Consider the following 16,573-nt stretch of genomic DNA (forward strand, 5'->3'; position numbering starts at 1 on the left):
GCTTAGCACAGCGCTGTCAGTCAGTGTGAGTGGCCGGCCAGGGAAGCTGTGGGGAGGGTTGGTGAGTCTGGTCACTGCTGCTGCCAGCTCTGTGCTTGTTACTGCTCTGCCAGGAGCGGTTAAAACATGCCTCCATACGCCTCTTTGTCAGAGAAGCAGCCAGCAGTCACAGGGGGATGGCGGTTGGGGTTGCTGCCTCCACTCTGCTGCGGGCTCTGCAGTTACTGCTCCCACCAGGAGTTCAACTGCAGCCTCTGGACAAGGTAAATTTGGATTTTGGGGTGCCCCGCCACCGCTTGTTTTTGTTTATAGAGGCAGTTAAATTAGACTCTCTTCCCCACTCCACAAAAACACAGAGCACAGGTCAAATCGATTCAGATTTGATTTAGGAACATAGGAAACTGCCATATACTGAGTCAGTCCATTGGTCTATCTAGCTCAGTATTGTCTTCACAGACTGGCAGCAGCTTCTTCAAGGTTGCAGGCAGGGATCTCTCTCAGCCCTATCTTGGAGATGTCAGGGAAGGAACTTGGAACCTAGATGCTCTTCCCGGAGCAGCTTCATCCCCTGAGGGGAATATCTTACAGTGCTCACACTTCTAGTCTCCCATTCATATGCAACCAGGACAGACCCTGCTTAGCTATGGGGACAAGTCATGCTTGCTACCACAAGACCAGCTCTCCTCTCCAATCGAGTCCAAATCAGATCGACCTGGTTTCAAGCCAGTTAGATTCGTGTTCAAATCAAAAACAGCACATTTTGCTTCAAATACTAAATGAATTGCAATTTTTGATTCATGAACATCCCTGGATGCTGGCACCTTAGTTTGCTTTCAGTCTTCCCTCAATGGCCAGGGAACCAGCAGTATGTAGGCTCTTAAGCAGTTGCTCTAATTTCACCCAAGACCATAGACTTCTTATATAGCAAGTCTAATTTCCAGCATTCATTAATCTGAAAGAACTCATCACCAATTCGACAAGCTTACTATAAACTCCATGAAGCCATGCCTCTGATAGGCAAGTTATTTCCATGTTGGAAGTAAAAAGCAAATCAGTTAAGACACTGCTGGATATTTGCTTGTTCAAGTCAAAGCTATCTGAAATCGCTTGACAGAACACATCCAGTGGTGGCAGCTGCACCCACGGGCCTTTCCTCATTGCCGCCGCCGCAGCAGCACCTTGCTAGCGCTCTCTCTCCTGTCCAGCAACCAACTCTCCTCTGTTGCTGGAGGAGAGTGTGAGTGAGCAAGTTACTGGGGTTGGAGTGCTGATAATGGGGAGAGGCAGGCAGGTGAAGCTGCCACCACTGGATGCAAGCTCTGTTCACACTGCCTCTCTGGTCTCCAACACTATGCAGCAGCATACCCAGAAGGTGAAGCCAGCGAGGGGGAAGAGGGGCGGTGTCTAGGCCAGGGCCAACAAGGAGGCAAAAAGCCAAAGGATGGGTGGCAAACAACAGAGAGGGGAGGTGACGCGCACAGTGGGGGTGGAGTGCATGTATTCACCACCTGAGGTCATCACCTTGCCTTGCCTCATGGAGGAATTGCTCCTGAGGGTTTAACTCCCCCCCGCCCACCCGCCCCCCGCAGCTGAAATCCGCCCCCGCAACCACCGGCATAACAGTCATGGCTTTTCTTCTGAGTATTCATCCCCCTCTCTAGTGCAGTTGGAAATGTTTGCTAACCATGGGACAAACTGAGCAAGGAGGCACCCTTAACTGTCTTCGGTTGAGGGCGGGCGGAGGCACAGCCAAGGAGCAAGGGCACGTAAACTGAGGGTGCCCTCAGACTCCTCAGAGGTGCAACTGCAGGTCACAGGAGCCAGAATGAGGTAGGCAGGGCTCACCTGACCTGACAGAAATCCCCAGAGCCTTTGTGCTGCCGGAGGGGGATTTTTATTTATTTATTTTTTATTCTATTTCTATACTGCCCTTCCAAAAATGGCTCCGAGCGGTTTACGCAGAGAAATAATTAATAAATAAAATGGATCCCTGTCCCCAAAGGGCTCACAATCTAAAAAGAAACATAAGATAGACACCAGCAATAGTCACTGGAGGTACTGTGCTGGGGGTGGATAGGCCCAGTTACTCACCCCCTGCTAAATAAAGAGAACCGCCATGTTAAAAGGTGCCTCTTTGCCAAGTTAGCTGGGTAATGGTTGTTTAGCAAACGACTGCAAGGGATGCACTCTTTTCATTGGAGTGGTGCTCAGCACAGCCTGAGGCAGGGCATGGAGTCTCCAACCCAGCCCACCCCATGCCAAGCAAGAAAAGAGTTGGCAGTGTGGGCTTCCTAGGAGCCCCTTAATATGATTGATGCCAAAGGAACCCAAACCTGATGGTACCAGCCATATTTCTCAAGCCATAAAACTATACTCATCTCAAATCCAGAGCCTCACATTTATGAGACAGCTGCTCCAATCCTAAACTTCCCAGCCTACCAGGGTGGCTGGTGGACTCTGCACTGGATTGCATTAGGATTATCCTTGTATTTTCATACCTAATCTTATGCCTTTATTCAATAACCACATTCACTGCACCAGTGATTTTCAAGCTACCTACCCTCAGGAAACCTTTCCCACATGAACTTGTCTGTTGAGAAACTCCTGCACACAGGGGCGTAGCTATAATTGAGCAAAAGGGCCCAGCTCCTAAGGGCCCTCCAGCTCGATCCCTCCCTATTTTCTTCATTATGGGGGGCCGCCAGAGAGACGGATGAACACGGGCCCCCTCTCCCCTAGCTATGCCCCTGCCTGCACATCTGCCACAGAATCACAGGATGTTGCAAATGATTCCAGGGCATGCACTGAGTTTGTTTGAGGTACTGACCAGGAGGGTGGAACTTCACCATTCTCCCTTGTTAGCAATGTGAGTGACTTGGAACACCCCAATGCTCTCCTGCCTGCATATTTCAAGCGGAAAGGGAGAGAGGTATACAAAATGTCTAACACAGGGGCGGCTCTAGAACAACTAGCTTGGGGGAGCAAAGGGGTGGCAAAGAAGAGTATTAAGGGAATGAGGATTTTGCCAAACAAATACTTATAGAGGTAAGGTAATTAATATTGTTAGTTTATTTACCTTATTAATGAAGCGTGCTTGTCATTTCCAAACTTATGCAGAAAATGGGCCAGAGTCCTCTTAGAAAATACTGTCTTTTTGGATTAGGCCAAAACTTCCAGGCTAGTTTTCTCTTCCTATCCAAGACCACGTGGCAGGAAAGAATGGGGTGGGGACAAAGGTCAGTACCAGGCCAGCAGAAATCTGCAGGGGGTGACCCTGCACCCCCCTGAACACATGGCCTCACCCAGCTCAGTTCCTGGCCAGAAAAGAAGCAAAGGGGTTGGCCTGGCTCCTGGGAGGCTGGAGAAGTCTCCCACCTACCTGGCTGCATTGACTTCTGCTGCTTGATCTAAGGTAGAGTGAGCGAGGCTTCTTTAAACAACAGACGCCTTTAAACATAATCAAATCAAGCTACTGAGCCATAACATACTATGACTGTATTGTATGACACTGTCCGATGGGGGAGCAGGAAATATTTTTGTGCCTGCTACCCCTTGCTCTGTTTGGAGTCATCCCTCATCTACCATTACCAATCTTCTCACTCAAGGATCCACGCTTCCCCAGAACCCAGTATAAAGGTCTCTGCCCAATGCCCTAAGCTAAGCTGCCTGGCTTCGTTCTGGAGTCCTCCTAGGTCTACAGCACCACCTAGCAGATACGCCCTTTGAACTCACCAGACGCAAGGACTGCAGGGAAGGCGCTTTCTTCATCTGGGGGGAGCTGGTGGTGCCTGAACCTGATTCCTCAGTGGGGACTGCAGCTCCTGGCTCTGTGACACAGATCTGCTCCATGCTGTAGCAGCGGAACCTGCCCAGCCGCTGCTTGGTGCTCAGACTCAGGGTGGCGAAGAATTTCTTTAGCCCTGAGGCAGAGGAGGTGGAAGCGGCAGTGCCCCCTTTCTTGGCAGAATGCTTCTTCTTTGGCTCTGGGTAGATTTCTAGGAGTTTACTGGAAGGCAAAAAAACCCCAAAAAACCAGCCAGGCAGTTAAAGTCAGGATTACTCCCAGCTTCATTTGCCAGATCACAATAAACAAAGCAGAGCAGCAAGTGTGAGAAGGTCTTAAAGGGCAAGCCAATGTTTCCAAGTCAAAACAGATAGGTCTAAGAGTTAATCTTCAGAGTCAGACTAATCCCATGGCACAGCCCCACTGGGCCAACAGAAACAGAAAAGGACTACTAGAGTCACACGCTGTCACTTATGGTCTAAAATAGAACTGGGTGTCCACTCTAACTTCCAATGCAAAACATAAAAGGATTTCACCATAGAGATACCAAGGGATAGAGTGATGCCACTGGACACCCATAGAGAATCATGAGCAATTTTTATCAGAAATTCAGGCTGTGGGTGACTATCTTTTCTACTATCACTATGGCTCTTGGACTGTATTATTCAGATTTCAAGTGGAGGGATTGTGTGTGTGTGTGTGTGTGTGTGTGTGTGTGTGTGTGTGTGTGTGTGTGAAGGGTACCATTTAAGGAAGGCATGCTGAGGCAATCAACCTTACACCCTACCTGTATTTCTGACAACAACATGCTCTTTCCTCAAGAGCTCCTATACCTGTGACTAGCTCACTGCTTCTAAAGACTGTGTTGTTATTGCTAGAAATGGGCTTGTGTATTAGATATGCATGCTGAAGAGATAAATTCCTTTGTGTAAAACAAGGAATGTGTGAGATTGTGGATAATTTTACAATGGTGATTGCAAGGTATGAAAAAAGAAAAGAACAGCAACAAATGCTTTTAATACACAATGTGGTATTTGTTTTTTGTTTTTGCAATATAATCTTCTGAGCTCACACGCATAGACACACACACACTCAAAATATACATATCTATCAATCCAAGTACACACTTTTGAAACATATCCCCTTTCCCTTTACTTTACCTGAAGTGGTGCTCCCTGTTCTGGGTATGCCTCCTGTGTCTTTAAAAACAACTTTCTGCATGTAGAAAACTAATATACCAGGGAGAAGGCTAACCTTGAATCTCAATCTCAATGTGCTCGTTTTATGGGAAAATACTAGTGCCATAAGGCCATAAAAGAACATATTTTCCAGTGCTTTAGTATATTTTGAATGCATTCATATTGTATTGCATTTAACTGTTATGGATAGCCACCTTGTGCTCATTTTTGGGGAAAGCAGGATAAAAATCTATTCGATAAACAAAATATAAAAGGTGGGGAGCAACCTTTCATGTAGCAGCTACAATAAGGTTCATGCTATCTGAGGGAAGGGGTTTGCATTTGCCCACATCTCAAAATTCTGTTATTTGAGTGCTCTGAAATCATGCTGTTTCTGCCACAGAAATGCACCAATGGAAGACTCGTGCAAAAAATTAGATGCAGATGTGCATCTAGTGCACAAATCCTGCACAAGAGACATAAGGATAACTTCTCAGGCCGTGCACCTGAAATTTCTCCCATGTCCAAAAAGAGGCAATGGCAACTGACGTAAGGAGACTCATGAACAGAGACGGCACCTGAACAAAAAACTGAGCGGCAAAGTACAAAGTAAAGTGGGCAAGCTGTGTCCCACATGTTAGATTTCTGAAACAGAAATGGTGGTGGTGGTGGTGGTGGTGGGACCCTACTCGCCTTTGCCCCCATCCCCTGAGCCACCAGTTGCATGTATTGTTCATGCTACATGCATAAATACTCTATTTCTTAAAATGGAAAATATGCTTTGTGAATGGCATCCGAATCTTTATGAAAGTAAGGTGCCAAACACCATAAGACACTTTTTAAAATGTGTTGATCTCCCCCCATTAGACTACTTCAGGGAGAAACCTGATGCCCAAAGGCAGCCAGAAACTTGTTTCATGAAAATGAATCCTTACCACCCATCCTTCCTTGCCTCAATAATCTCATCAGACTTTCCTTGTGATCAAAATCACAAGCAAGTAAGAAAAGCCATTATGTAAAACAAGTTAATCGCTGGTTGCACACAGAGCCTTTCGCATAGCAGATCTGTAGGCATTTCCCCTAGGCTTCTGGACCTGATGCTGTTTATAAGAAGTCTAACACACATTGACCTCAGGAGGAGTTCTGGTGCACTGAACAGCACCATGGTGAATGCTAGCAAGAGTTAGTGGAGGTTCTCTTGCTGGTTTTTTAAATGTGGTCACAAATGACACCATGAAAGATTATGTACACATACTACCATTAAGATGCATGGAACTTCACAGAGCACCATAAGCAACAACAGGGTCCTACCCTAAGGAGTTTAATTAAGCAGCAGAGGAGAGAGAAGGCATGAAAGGGAGAGGGAGGAGTAACAAGATAGGAATGAGAGCAATCTTAGGGCCAAACTATATGTGATGTTAAGCCCATCAGCCAGGAGTGGATTTAACAATGGAATGGACTAAAAGAAGATCTGCAGTCCAGGGGCAGGGGGCAATCTTGACGTGCTGTGATGCAGGGTGACAGGATTCTTCCCCTTCACCATTTTTACAAAGAGAAAAAACACCACCATCATCCTTGAGGCAGCTATTTGCTGGCTCTTCCCATAACTCCCAGTGCTAAGTCCCTTGCCTGTTACCTGCAAGCCCAGCATGGAACTCATTCCTCACTTTGCATTTTTCTATTATTGCCCTATTTTCCAGGAACACTGCTAGGGTGGCACTGGTTCAAACATGCACATTTCTGGCAATGCTGAATAGAGTTTGCATCTACGCAATTATTAAATCATATTATACAATCTGAGTTGTCTGCATGATTTATTCCACACAATTTGATTGCTTTGGCTGTCGAATTTGACTTTTATGTTAAATTTCAGTTATTTTAGAATGAAGAAAACAACAATGTGCCATTATAGCATTGTACATATAATCCCTGAATAAGATGGAAGCGGCTTAATTTCTGTTGACCGTAATGCGTAGCCATAGCAACAGTTTTGAGAGATTTTGACAGGGAAAGAGAAGCAGATGGGGGGGGGATTTCGGGGCAGGGGGGCAAACTCAGCAGGAATGAGTGACTATAATCTCCGGCAAGACCTCCAACAAGGCTGAGCTAGCTGGCAGTGAGAACAAAAAGCCAAGGTGGAGAGGGCAGAGGTGTCTTGATGAGGGCTGCAGAGCCCGCTGGATCTAGGTGAAGGACAGGTCGCAGCATGAGAAAGAAGAGAAGATGATGGCAGGAAGTGCAGAGATGAGGGGCCGTCTGTTCCTAACGAACAGGAAGAGCTGGGCATTTGCAAGAGTGGCACCCCATTTTACAGTCTCCAATATGCACAAGTGTATCACTGGAAATCAGCGTGGTGCAGCTAACAGAAAAACAGATGTGAACTGGAGACACCTCTGTTCAAACCCCTGCACAGTCACCAGACTTAGGCCAAGTTTCTCACAGCCTCTCAGATATGTTGCAAGGAAAAAATGGGATAATCTCATGTACTCTAGAGAATGGTAGGAGTGATTAATACCACAAGACCAACAGTATGGCCAAAGATTAGCTGCAGTTAATATTATTCACCAGTGTGAAAGCATTTGGAAATCTGCACAACCAGAAGTATGCTATGTAACATGACTACAGAGTTTTAAACTTTTACATAACTTTGGGGAGGCTGCAGAACTAAGATTTTCACGGGCACCTTGATAAGATGCCTTATCTGTAGTAGAGCTGCCAACTGGCCAGGAAAAAAAGAATTTGAGTAGGTCTCCATCCCCCGCATTTGTGCCAGCTGCTGGAAAACCAATCTAAGACCATCTACTTCATAGGAACATAGGAAGCTGCCATTTACTGAGTCAGACCATTGGTCTATCTAGCTCAGTACTGTCTACACAGCCTGGCAGCAGCTACTCCAAGGTTGCAGGCAGGAATCTCTCTCAGCCCTATCTTGGAGATGCCAGGGAGGGAACTTGGAGCCTAGATGCTCTTACCAGAGCAGCTCCATCCCCAAAGGGGAATATCTTATAGTTCTCACACATCAAGTCTCCCATTCAAATGCAACCAGGGTGGACCCTGCTTAGCTAAGGGGACAAGACATGCTTGCTACCACAAGACCAGCTCTCCTCCCTTCCCTGGCCTTTATACAAGAAGTTGTATAAATGATGAATGGAGAGCTATTGAACTAGGCCTCCTAGACCTCACCCTACACTACTGTGTTGGGGTAAGACCTGCTCTAGACTCCATCCTCAAAGGGCTCCATGTTCTGGTCCTGCTAGGGCGCCAAAATTTGTTCTAATTCAAGAGCTGGCAACTCTAGCCTGTAGCCAGGAATTTGGCAGTGGTGGAGTGATCAGTAGTCAATACAAAACAGCAACAGACTACACACAATCTAATATGCATAAACTGAGGTATTATTTTAAATTTTATTAAATACAAGTGTTCAAGCACTTCTCACTCCAGTGACTTCACAGATATAGGCCAGTACACCTAATTTTTACTTAATTTCTTAGAACACTACTTGCATATTTTTTCTTATATGCTGGTGAGTAAAAAGGTTAGAGGTTTATGCCATTTTAAAATTAAAGAGCAAAATTCAGAAAAGGGGCCTAAAACAACCCTGAAACAAATCTGGGCTCTTCAGGACCCCATGGATTATGGTTCTGCAACTTGGACACTGGCTGCTTCTTAGCCAAGAGATGAACCTCTTCCATTACGTTTTTAATTATTTAACTTAATGTATAGCCTGTGCCATCCCAAGGGCTCAGGATAAAAAAATATCCCCAATTACAATGATTAAGCTCCCGGGATCATTTTGGTGATCCTTGGCCACCAAAAGCCAGTGTGAAGAAAGGTCTTGCACAAGACAAGTTTCTAGAAGATGCTTAGAAGTAAGTTTTGGCCTCTGTAAAGTATGCTTATGGTCCTGACTTTAGAAAACAATGACTTAATCACATTACCAGCCCCTGCTCCATGAGCCCCCAGTCACTTCCTGATGACACGTGGCATGTTTACTCACCGCTGGACTGTGCTTTCTCGCCCTGGCTTTGCCTTCTGTGCTTCTGCTGGTGGAGCTTCCCTACTAGGTGACTTAGTGGAAGTGGTGAAGTTGGTCTCAGTTGCCAGAGACAGACTGATGGCAGCAGAACTGAGGGCATTAGGAGCGACATGGGGGACACCACACGATGAGGATGATGGACCTAGCATGACAACACAGACACTGCTAGTTGCTACTTTTAGAAATAGCCTTAGAGTGAGCTTGCACGAGCAGCTAACAGAATAGGTTGTAATAGATAACTGTGCCACACAAAACCACATCAGATGCTGCCCTGTACATACTGGTGGTGTCCAGTTCTGAGAATCTAGAAGCATAATTACACTGCACACTTTTATATTTGTTTTATACCAGCTCAACAGTCATGGTTTCCCTTGAAGAATGCTGGGGAACTGTAGCTTGCCGAGGGGTGCAGAAAATTCTGAGAGGTCCCTCATGCTCCCCCTTTCTCATGCTCAAGGTCCACTGCAGGGATGGAAATGATTAAACTAGTTGATATTGCAGGTATGCCTTTATATTTGCTTTTTAAAGGTGCTTTCTGGCCTTCCCATTTGCATAAATAGGTTTTAAATGGGATAGAAAAATAGTGAGGATCGGAGAAACAAGTGATATCTTACATTCCCAACTAGAATGAGTCTCAATGTCAAAGATTTTGCCAAGGGCTACCTCCTACCGGTATTTGTAGAATAATGATTTCAGAGTACCATTACATAGGAACATGCAACTCCCTTTCCTTTTCAGCAGCAGCAATTGTATAGCAGGTTGGGAAGCTGAGAACTGCTCTTCAAGCTTTTTCCAGGCCCCAAAACTCAACCACAGGACATTTCCACAGCAAAAGGGAAATGGGAAATGTAGTTTGCCAAGGTTTCTAGGTAACCTTAATAAGTGGATGCCCTCTCCTTTGACTCCTCCCTGTCAGTACTGGAGGAAAAGTAAGTTTTGGGTGAGGGAAAGAATGAGTGGGAGAAGCTTGGAATGAATTGAGCTTGTTTATGAGTCTAATTGAAATTCAAAAGGATTTTGTCTCAGGATCATAATATCATCTCATTTCTAGTGGCTTATTCTTCCCCACATGGTTCTTGCCCTTCCCAACATGCCAAAGAGCAGCTTCACCTGATTCACAAATGCTGCTGCTGAAAGGGGAAAGAGGTTGCAAGGTTGGGGTGGGGAGGAAGAAAACCAGCTACAGGATTTGTAACAGGGTAATTTTTCTTTTTTCAACTTTCCCAGAGAACTCTCAAAGCAGCCAGAGCTTTTTCTGAGGATTCTCTGAAGACAGCTTAGAAAGAATTAGCCCATTCTGAATAAGATTGGGGAGGATTGCCCATCTCTGATGTTCTGTCCTATCCCATGGAGTCTGGAAGGTGGTGAAGTGGGCAGCAGCAGCATGGGAGGCTCCATGGGACAAGCTGTCAGAGGCTGACTCCTCTTGGGCTCCACCTCCCTGCCTGGAGAGTGGAAGCCTTCAAGGAGCAGCCTTCGGAACTGGAATCTGGCACTTCTCCTCTCTAACGGCTCCTGCCTAGCCTGTTGCCAGCACCTGACATGCAGATATCAGGGTGTGCAATGGTGTGGATATGATCAGCTCCTCATGGAGCTCAGATTCCAAGGGGCTATATCTTAAGGGGCTTGGGCTCGGAGGGCGCTGTTTCAAGGGCTCCAGCTCTGGGCTCTCTCAGGCTCTGTCCTGATGTCAGGACTCAGGACTGGGTTCGCTGCTGGTCCTACTTCCATAGGCTCAGAGTCACTATTCAGGGCATGCATCTAGTAGAGTGGGTGTGTTAGTGTTAAATCTGGCCTTGATTATATCATGATCTTAAAATACATACAAACCTCCCATTCTTTAGAATTCTTTTAAAAATCTGCCCTTCAGAATACGCCACCGGCTTAGTTTCTGGAAACCAAAGTGTTTATAGTTTTTCATTTAAAAGAATCACACCTACCATTAAGATAATTTATAGCTGACATTTTTACAATAATATGTTGTTGATGTTAACAACAACAACATATCATCGTCACCATCATCTTAATATTTAGACGTGTAGTTTGAAATAGTCATTCTGATGTTCTTCCTATAGCCAATTCTGATTATTTTTCACAGGGGTGCAGATTGGGGCAGCATGCTGTGCCTCAATTTCTTTATTCTGAACTAAGTCTCTAGCCCAGATGGTTGTAGTGATGAGTTTAGAAACTCACAGGCATTAATGTATCTATAAAAACCTCCACTGTTCTAGGGTGGGAGCAACGGTGGAGTAAGGCTTTGTGTGTCCCAATAAAGCTACCCTTCCATCCTGTCTAAACAGGCTTCCCTCCTTCTTATACCCCTTCTTGCCCCTCACAGTCACTGCTTCCCTCCCACCATCTGAAATCTGCTCTTTAAAAAAACACACACAATTTTGCAAGCACACAAATACATTCAGAATACATCATGCAAAAATAATCAAGTCAGCAGAAATCGGTTTTGCACAAATCCGTCTTATTTGCCTAACTCTGAAGACAGAGTTTGGATTTCCTCGTTGAGAAGTCTCCTGTCTGTGATTGTCAGTGGTACTGAGAAAGGTTAACATTATCTCTCACCTGGGATCTTTTCCATCTTCTGTCTGTCCTGGAGTTGCTGCTCAGTGCTCTCTACTGTAGCAGTCACTGAGGTTTTTGGCTGGTGCTTGGCAAGTGTGTTATTGCAGTTATTGGTGGACAAGGCCAACAGCTGACTCCTGGAGAGCATCTTTGGACTCTGTGGGATACTTTGCTCCTCCAGCCCAAACTTATGCTGGGCACTATTGGAAGAAGCAGAGCAAACTGTTCGTTCATTAGCTTGATCTGTGTGCCCAGGATCCGGTTTGGTCAGTTTGTAGCTGCCTGTCAAGACAGCCCTCCTGCAAGGCATAGGGGAGGAGTGGGCTTTTCCAGTGGTAGGGGGTGCAGGTACTCGATTCACTAGGTTGTAGCCGACAGCCATGTGCTTAGCTAGATGTTGGGAAGGACCTTTTCCCTGCCTGGTTTGGCTTAAATTGTTCGTCAACCTAGAAGTGTGATGGGAGGTTTCCACTGGCTTCCTAGTCACAGAATCGGTTCCACTACCAGGGATCAGATGGGAAGGCAACTGTTGGGAGTAGACAGTGGGTGTGGCTTGCTTCAACTGGGCTTTGGCCACCTTGCTATGTCCTTGGGCCTTGCCTTTCTTGACTAGCTGAGATAGATCAATAGGTTGGTTGATTCTGGAAAAGGCTTCAACCTCATTGGCTGACATTTTGTTCACCTGACCTCTTACCTCAGGGGACCCCTTTAAGTTACAGTTGCTCGTTTCATTAGCAACTTCCATTCTGCTTACAGCAGGCCCATTATCCCAGCCCTCCAACTCACTGGTATCGCAGCCATCATTTGCCTTGTGCCTGTGCCTCTCCCCCTCCGCCTTGTTTATGGCCGCCTTCTCTGAAGGACAAAATGGCCTAGGATCTGGACCAGGCCCACCATGCCAGTGGCTTTTCATCAGTGATTGGCAGTTGCTGGTACCAGCTTCTTCACTGTCGATCTTGTAACTGTCTGATGTGTCAGTGGTGCTGTCTAAGGCTGAGTCCACATCATCTATGCAAGTCACTTCCCCAATATAAGTCTCCCTGATGCGTTCTGTGTAAACACGCTGCCGAGAAGGAAGAATCCACAATGGAGTTCCTTTGGGACCCAGAGTCCTTGTTCGTGAGTCTTCTTGGGAAGCTTCAAGCTCTTTAGCTTGGCTAAGATTTTTGTTTTCTTGAGGTTCATTACAGACCTGTTGCACATCATTCCCACTGCGATTTACTCTAGTGTCTAAATTCCGACTGGTCGCCACATTGCTGACATAAGAGCCACAGGCACTGCACTTCCCTTCTTCATTGACCATGAGAGGCTTCCCCTTCTCAGAGCGCCCCCTGTTGCTCTTGTGAGTAAGTTGTCCTGCTGCTTGCCCAGCACTCTGCTGTTCCCAGCAGGCTTTGCCAATTCCATTCTCTTTGTGCTGGAGACCGCCATTGATATAATCAGAAAGATCTGGCTTGGAGACCAGTGGGCCCTGACGCAAAGATAAGAGAACTGAATCCAAAACCCGCTTCTGACGCTGTTGTAAGCGTTCCAAATAGCGGACCTCAGCATCCCGTGCAGATTCATCCTCAAAACGCACCCGGGATGGAGATGGCCCCCGTCTTCGCTGTTGCCCACAGCTGGATTCCCCACTAGACGAGTCACTTAGGTTCCCACTAGCATGGGGGTCTCCATCTTTCAAGGCAAAGTTCTTTGCATCTGCAGCCGTGATCCCACAAGCAGCCCTTGGGCACAACACAGAGAGAGAAACTTTAGAGGGCATGACTTGGCATAAGAGAACCAGAATAACCCATGCAAAATAACCACACAAGCAATCATATGTTGCTAGGCAGATGTTCCTGGGGGCTGGAATGATGAAGTGCAATGGCTGGTATCAGGCAAGTATCCCATTCAGATGCTGACCAGGCCCAGACCTACTTAACTTTAGAGAAGTGGACTGAATGCCTTTCAACCATTAACTGGGTCTGGCTAAGAAAAGATATAGGGAAGAACATTCACAATAGGGGTGCCATTTCAATTTTTTTATGGGGGAGGGGATGTTATTCAGCAAAGTCCAAAGGCTTACTTATGGATAAATTAAAAGTTAAATTGTAAAACAAGAAGTGCACTTCAAGAGCATTTGCTATAGTTATGTTTTTGATGACTCATCAAGACTACAGTAATGTTATCAAAAACTCTCCCTCCACTTTTAAACAAAGGGATTTGTGCCTTTGTAACGAATAGCTGGTATGTAGGGTCACTTAATTATCTTCTTTATCTTCTTAAACCGCCCTGAGCCAAATTAGGAAGGGCGGTATTAAATAAATAAATAAATAAATAAATAATATATTCTCCTGAGTGTGCCTTGGAATGTGCGTCCCAGAGCCCAGATGATTGGCTGAGCTGCGGCAGCACCTGATTGGCTGAGGTGCACCCAGGAGGATTGGTCACAGCGGCAGGCCCAGCCATGGAGGCCAGAGGTGGCGGTGAGCCTGGCCCAGCTGTGGAGGCAAGGCCCAGGAGAGGGGAAAGAAAGGGGGGGCAAAAGTGGCGGTGGGGAGGAGAGGCAGATGGGCCCAGAAGTGGAAACTGGGGCAGAAGGTGGGGGGGGGAGAGGTAACCACCAGCCCCAAAGAGCGCACAGATGCTCTGTGTGGGGTAGGCTAGTAATATATAATTCTCTAAGACATACCTGTGGCTAATCCCATGTGTGGCAGCTCTCATGAGAGAAGAAAATGGCGGTGGGAAATGGTGGTGGAGCCCAGCCAGCAGAGAAAATAGCAACAGCTGGGCAGAAAGAGGCAGCGGTGGGATGGGCAGGCGGAAGGAGGAGGCAGAGGCCGCGGAGGAGAACTGGCGGCTGGAGAAGCGGTGGCCAGGCTGGCCTGCCGCAGAGGAGAAGTGGCCAAATAGGCTGGCCACCAAGGGAAAATGAGCTGGGCAGGGAGAATGAACTGGGGCTGGGGGGCGGAGAACAAAAGAGGCTTGAAGGGGGGACTGAAATGAGACTGAAGGGGGGGAGACTGAAATGGGACTGAAGGCGGGGAGACAGGGAGAACTAGGGGCACAGGAACTCTGCACCAGGTCAGCTAGGTTACAATAGAAGTCACTGAATATATAGTGCCAGTGAGTTGGTCAGAGGTTCATACAGGTAGTTCCTGAAGAATAATGCCTGAAATATAGGGTATGGCGGGGAGGGTGGGCTCTTTGGCCTTCATGAATGGTATCCTGGTTTGTGAAGGTTTGGCACCAGCTGAAGCAGGAGAGCTCCATCACACAAGGCATCCAGCAACAACCTTTCTCTCCCTGCCGACCCCCAGCTTCATACCAAGGACACATGTCATTCACTACAGCCAGGTAGCCTTGGTGTAGAATCTTACTGATAGCTTGATTCATCCAATCCCTTTTAGAGGTAAAGGAAAACCTTTACTAGTTAGTGTTCTTACCCTCAACCTCTATGTTAATGTTTACTCTTACTATACAAGCCAGTTTTCACTCAGTTCAAGATAACAGAGGCAACAGCCACATTTGCTTCTGAATTTCAAGGCATTTTCAGGGGATCCCGGGCACCTGCATTATTTACATTATATCTGCTTTGTTTTCCTGAAAATATCTTGGGTGGGTCAAGGATTAGTATGGTGTGACAGTGGATGGGACAAGAGTATATTATGTTGGTAGACAATTTGTTATGCTATTTAGTTTTACTTTAGAAACTGGATTTGGGATTGTTTTGCAAAAATCATACAAGTGGGCCTGGATGCCAAGATGCCAGCTGCACTTCTTGTTTTTATGAAATAAAAAGCCAATCAATACAATCATTCAGTTTCAATAATTCTGCATAAGCTGCTAGTTTGGGAGAAATATAGTCCTCATGGCTCATGATAATCTTGATCTGTAAGTTACAAGAAAGAGTGAATATGGAGTGCAATCTCCTCCTCCAATGGATGGCAGAAGTAAAATAGGAACACTTTTAAAATGTCAAAACAAACAAGAGTTTATAGTATAGCAGTGAGGAAGTCAGCATCCCATGAGATCTAGTGTCCTGGCCCAGATTTTTTTGAAATGCCCAGGGGCAGCCCACTATGAGGCAAGGTGATGCAATTGCTTGCAGAGGCAGATTGGCCACTTCAACCTGCATCACTTGCTTTGGGACAACTGTCCAAACACCCCCAAAGGCCAACATCCTATCCTCCCTTCCACCCTGCAGCATTCAAAAGACAGAATGTGTGATGAAAAGAGGTTGCTAGTAAGTAACCTCCTTTCCTTAACTCACACCCCCTTTAAATCCTTTGGGGGATGGGCCCGGCCTGGGTGGGGGAAGGTGCCTGAAGAGAGGTGGCATTTTGTGCCTTACCTCAGGTACTCCTTTACCTTACCTTACCTTGCGCCACCCCTTTAAACACCCACAGTCAAAATATGTTTTCCTACTATAACACATTCAGCCATCCTAAACATGCATTTCTTATACTGAACATGTGTCCTTCATTATCCGCAGACTTGCGGATTGCAATTGGTTCATAGAGACCAAGTTTCCTTATCCGCAGGTAGAAAAATAGGCGAAATTTGCCTATCCGTGGCTTTGAGTGGGCGAAAATGACCCAGAAATGGCAGCTGGAAATGACATTCGAAGTCATTTTACAGCCTGGAGCCATTTTGTGGCTCTTAAAAAAGGTTGGCCAATATTTTGACCAATAAAAACCATTGAGTAAATCTACCGATACCTTCAGAGTTCTTCCCCCTTTTTTGCCACCAATATTTGCCCCAATTTTTTTTTTGCAGGGGGGGGGGTTGCAGGGGGGGTTGCTGGAGATCTGGAGAATAAGGTACTGTGGTTTTCTCTTCTTATTTCTGCCCCTCCCCCACTCGTTTGGCCCCCTTGTTTCTTAGATTCCCTAGATTCCCATAGGATTAATGTTTTGTTATTCACGGTTTCCGTATTTGTGCCTATAGGAGAGAACGGAACCCTGTGAATAACGAGGGCCACTTGTATTATTATGATGGAAATATCCAGTCATATTTAGC

At 46.2% G+C, this 16,573-nt stretch overlaps 1 protein-coding gene across 6 annotated transcripts in view; it reads right to left on the reverse strand.

Moving 5' to 3' along the window:
- Positions 1 to 16,573, reverse strand: part of KIAA1614 (KIAA1614 ortholog) — a 54,190-nt gene that overhangs the window by 15,342 nt on the left and 22,275 nt on the right. For 5 of the 6 annotated variants that reach the window (XM_053249543.1, XM_053249545.1, XM_053249541.1 and 2 more), the window contains 3 exons: positions 11,573 to 13,296; positions 8,960 to 9,140; positions 3,733 to 4,006 (listed from right to left, as the gene is read on the reverse strand). In XM_053249543.1, the coding sequence (XP_053105518.1) occupies positions 3,733 to 4,006; positions 8,960 to 9,140; positions 11,573 to 13,296 (2,179 nt within the window). Of the gene's footprint in view, positions 1 to 3,076; positions 3,193 to 3,732; positions 4,007 to 8,959; positions 9,141 to 11,572; positions 13,297 to 16,573 lie in introns of all 6 variants that reach the window. The other variant, XR_008307037.1, reaches the window with a different exon arrangement.

This window comes from Hemicordylus capensis, chromosome 4, assembly GCF_027244095.1.
Source record: "Hemicordylus capensis ecotype Gifberg chromosome 4, rHemCap1.1.pri, whole genome shotgun sequence".
NCBI lineage: Eukaryota > Metazoa > Chordata > Lepidosauria > Squamata > Cordylidae > Hemicordylus > Hemicordylus capensis.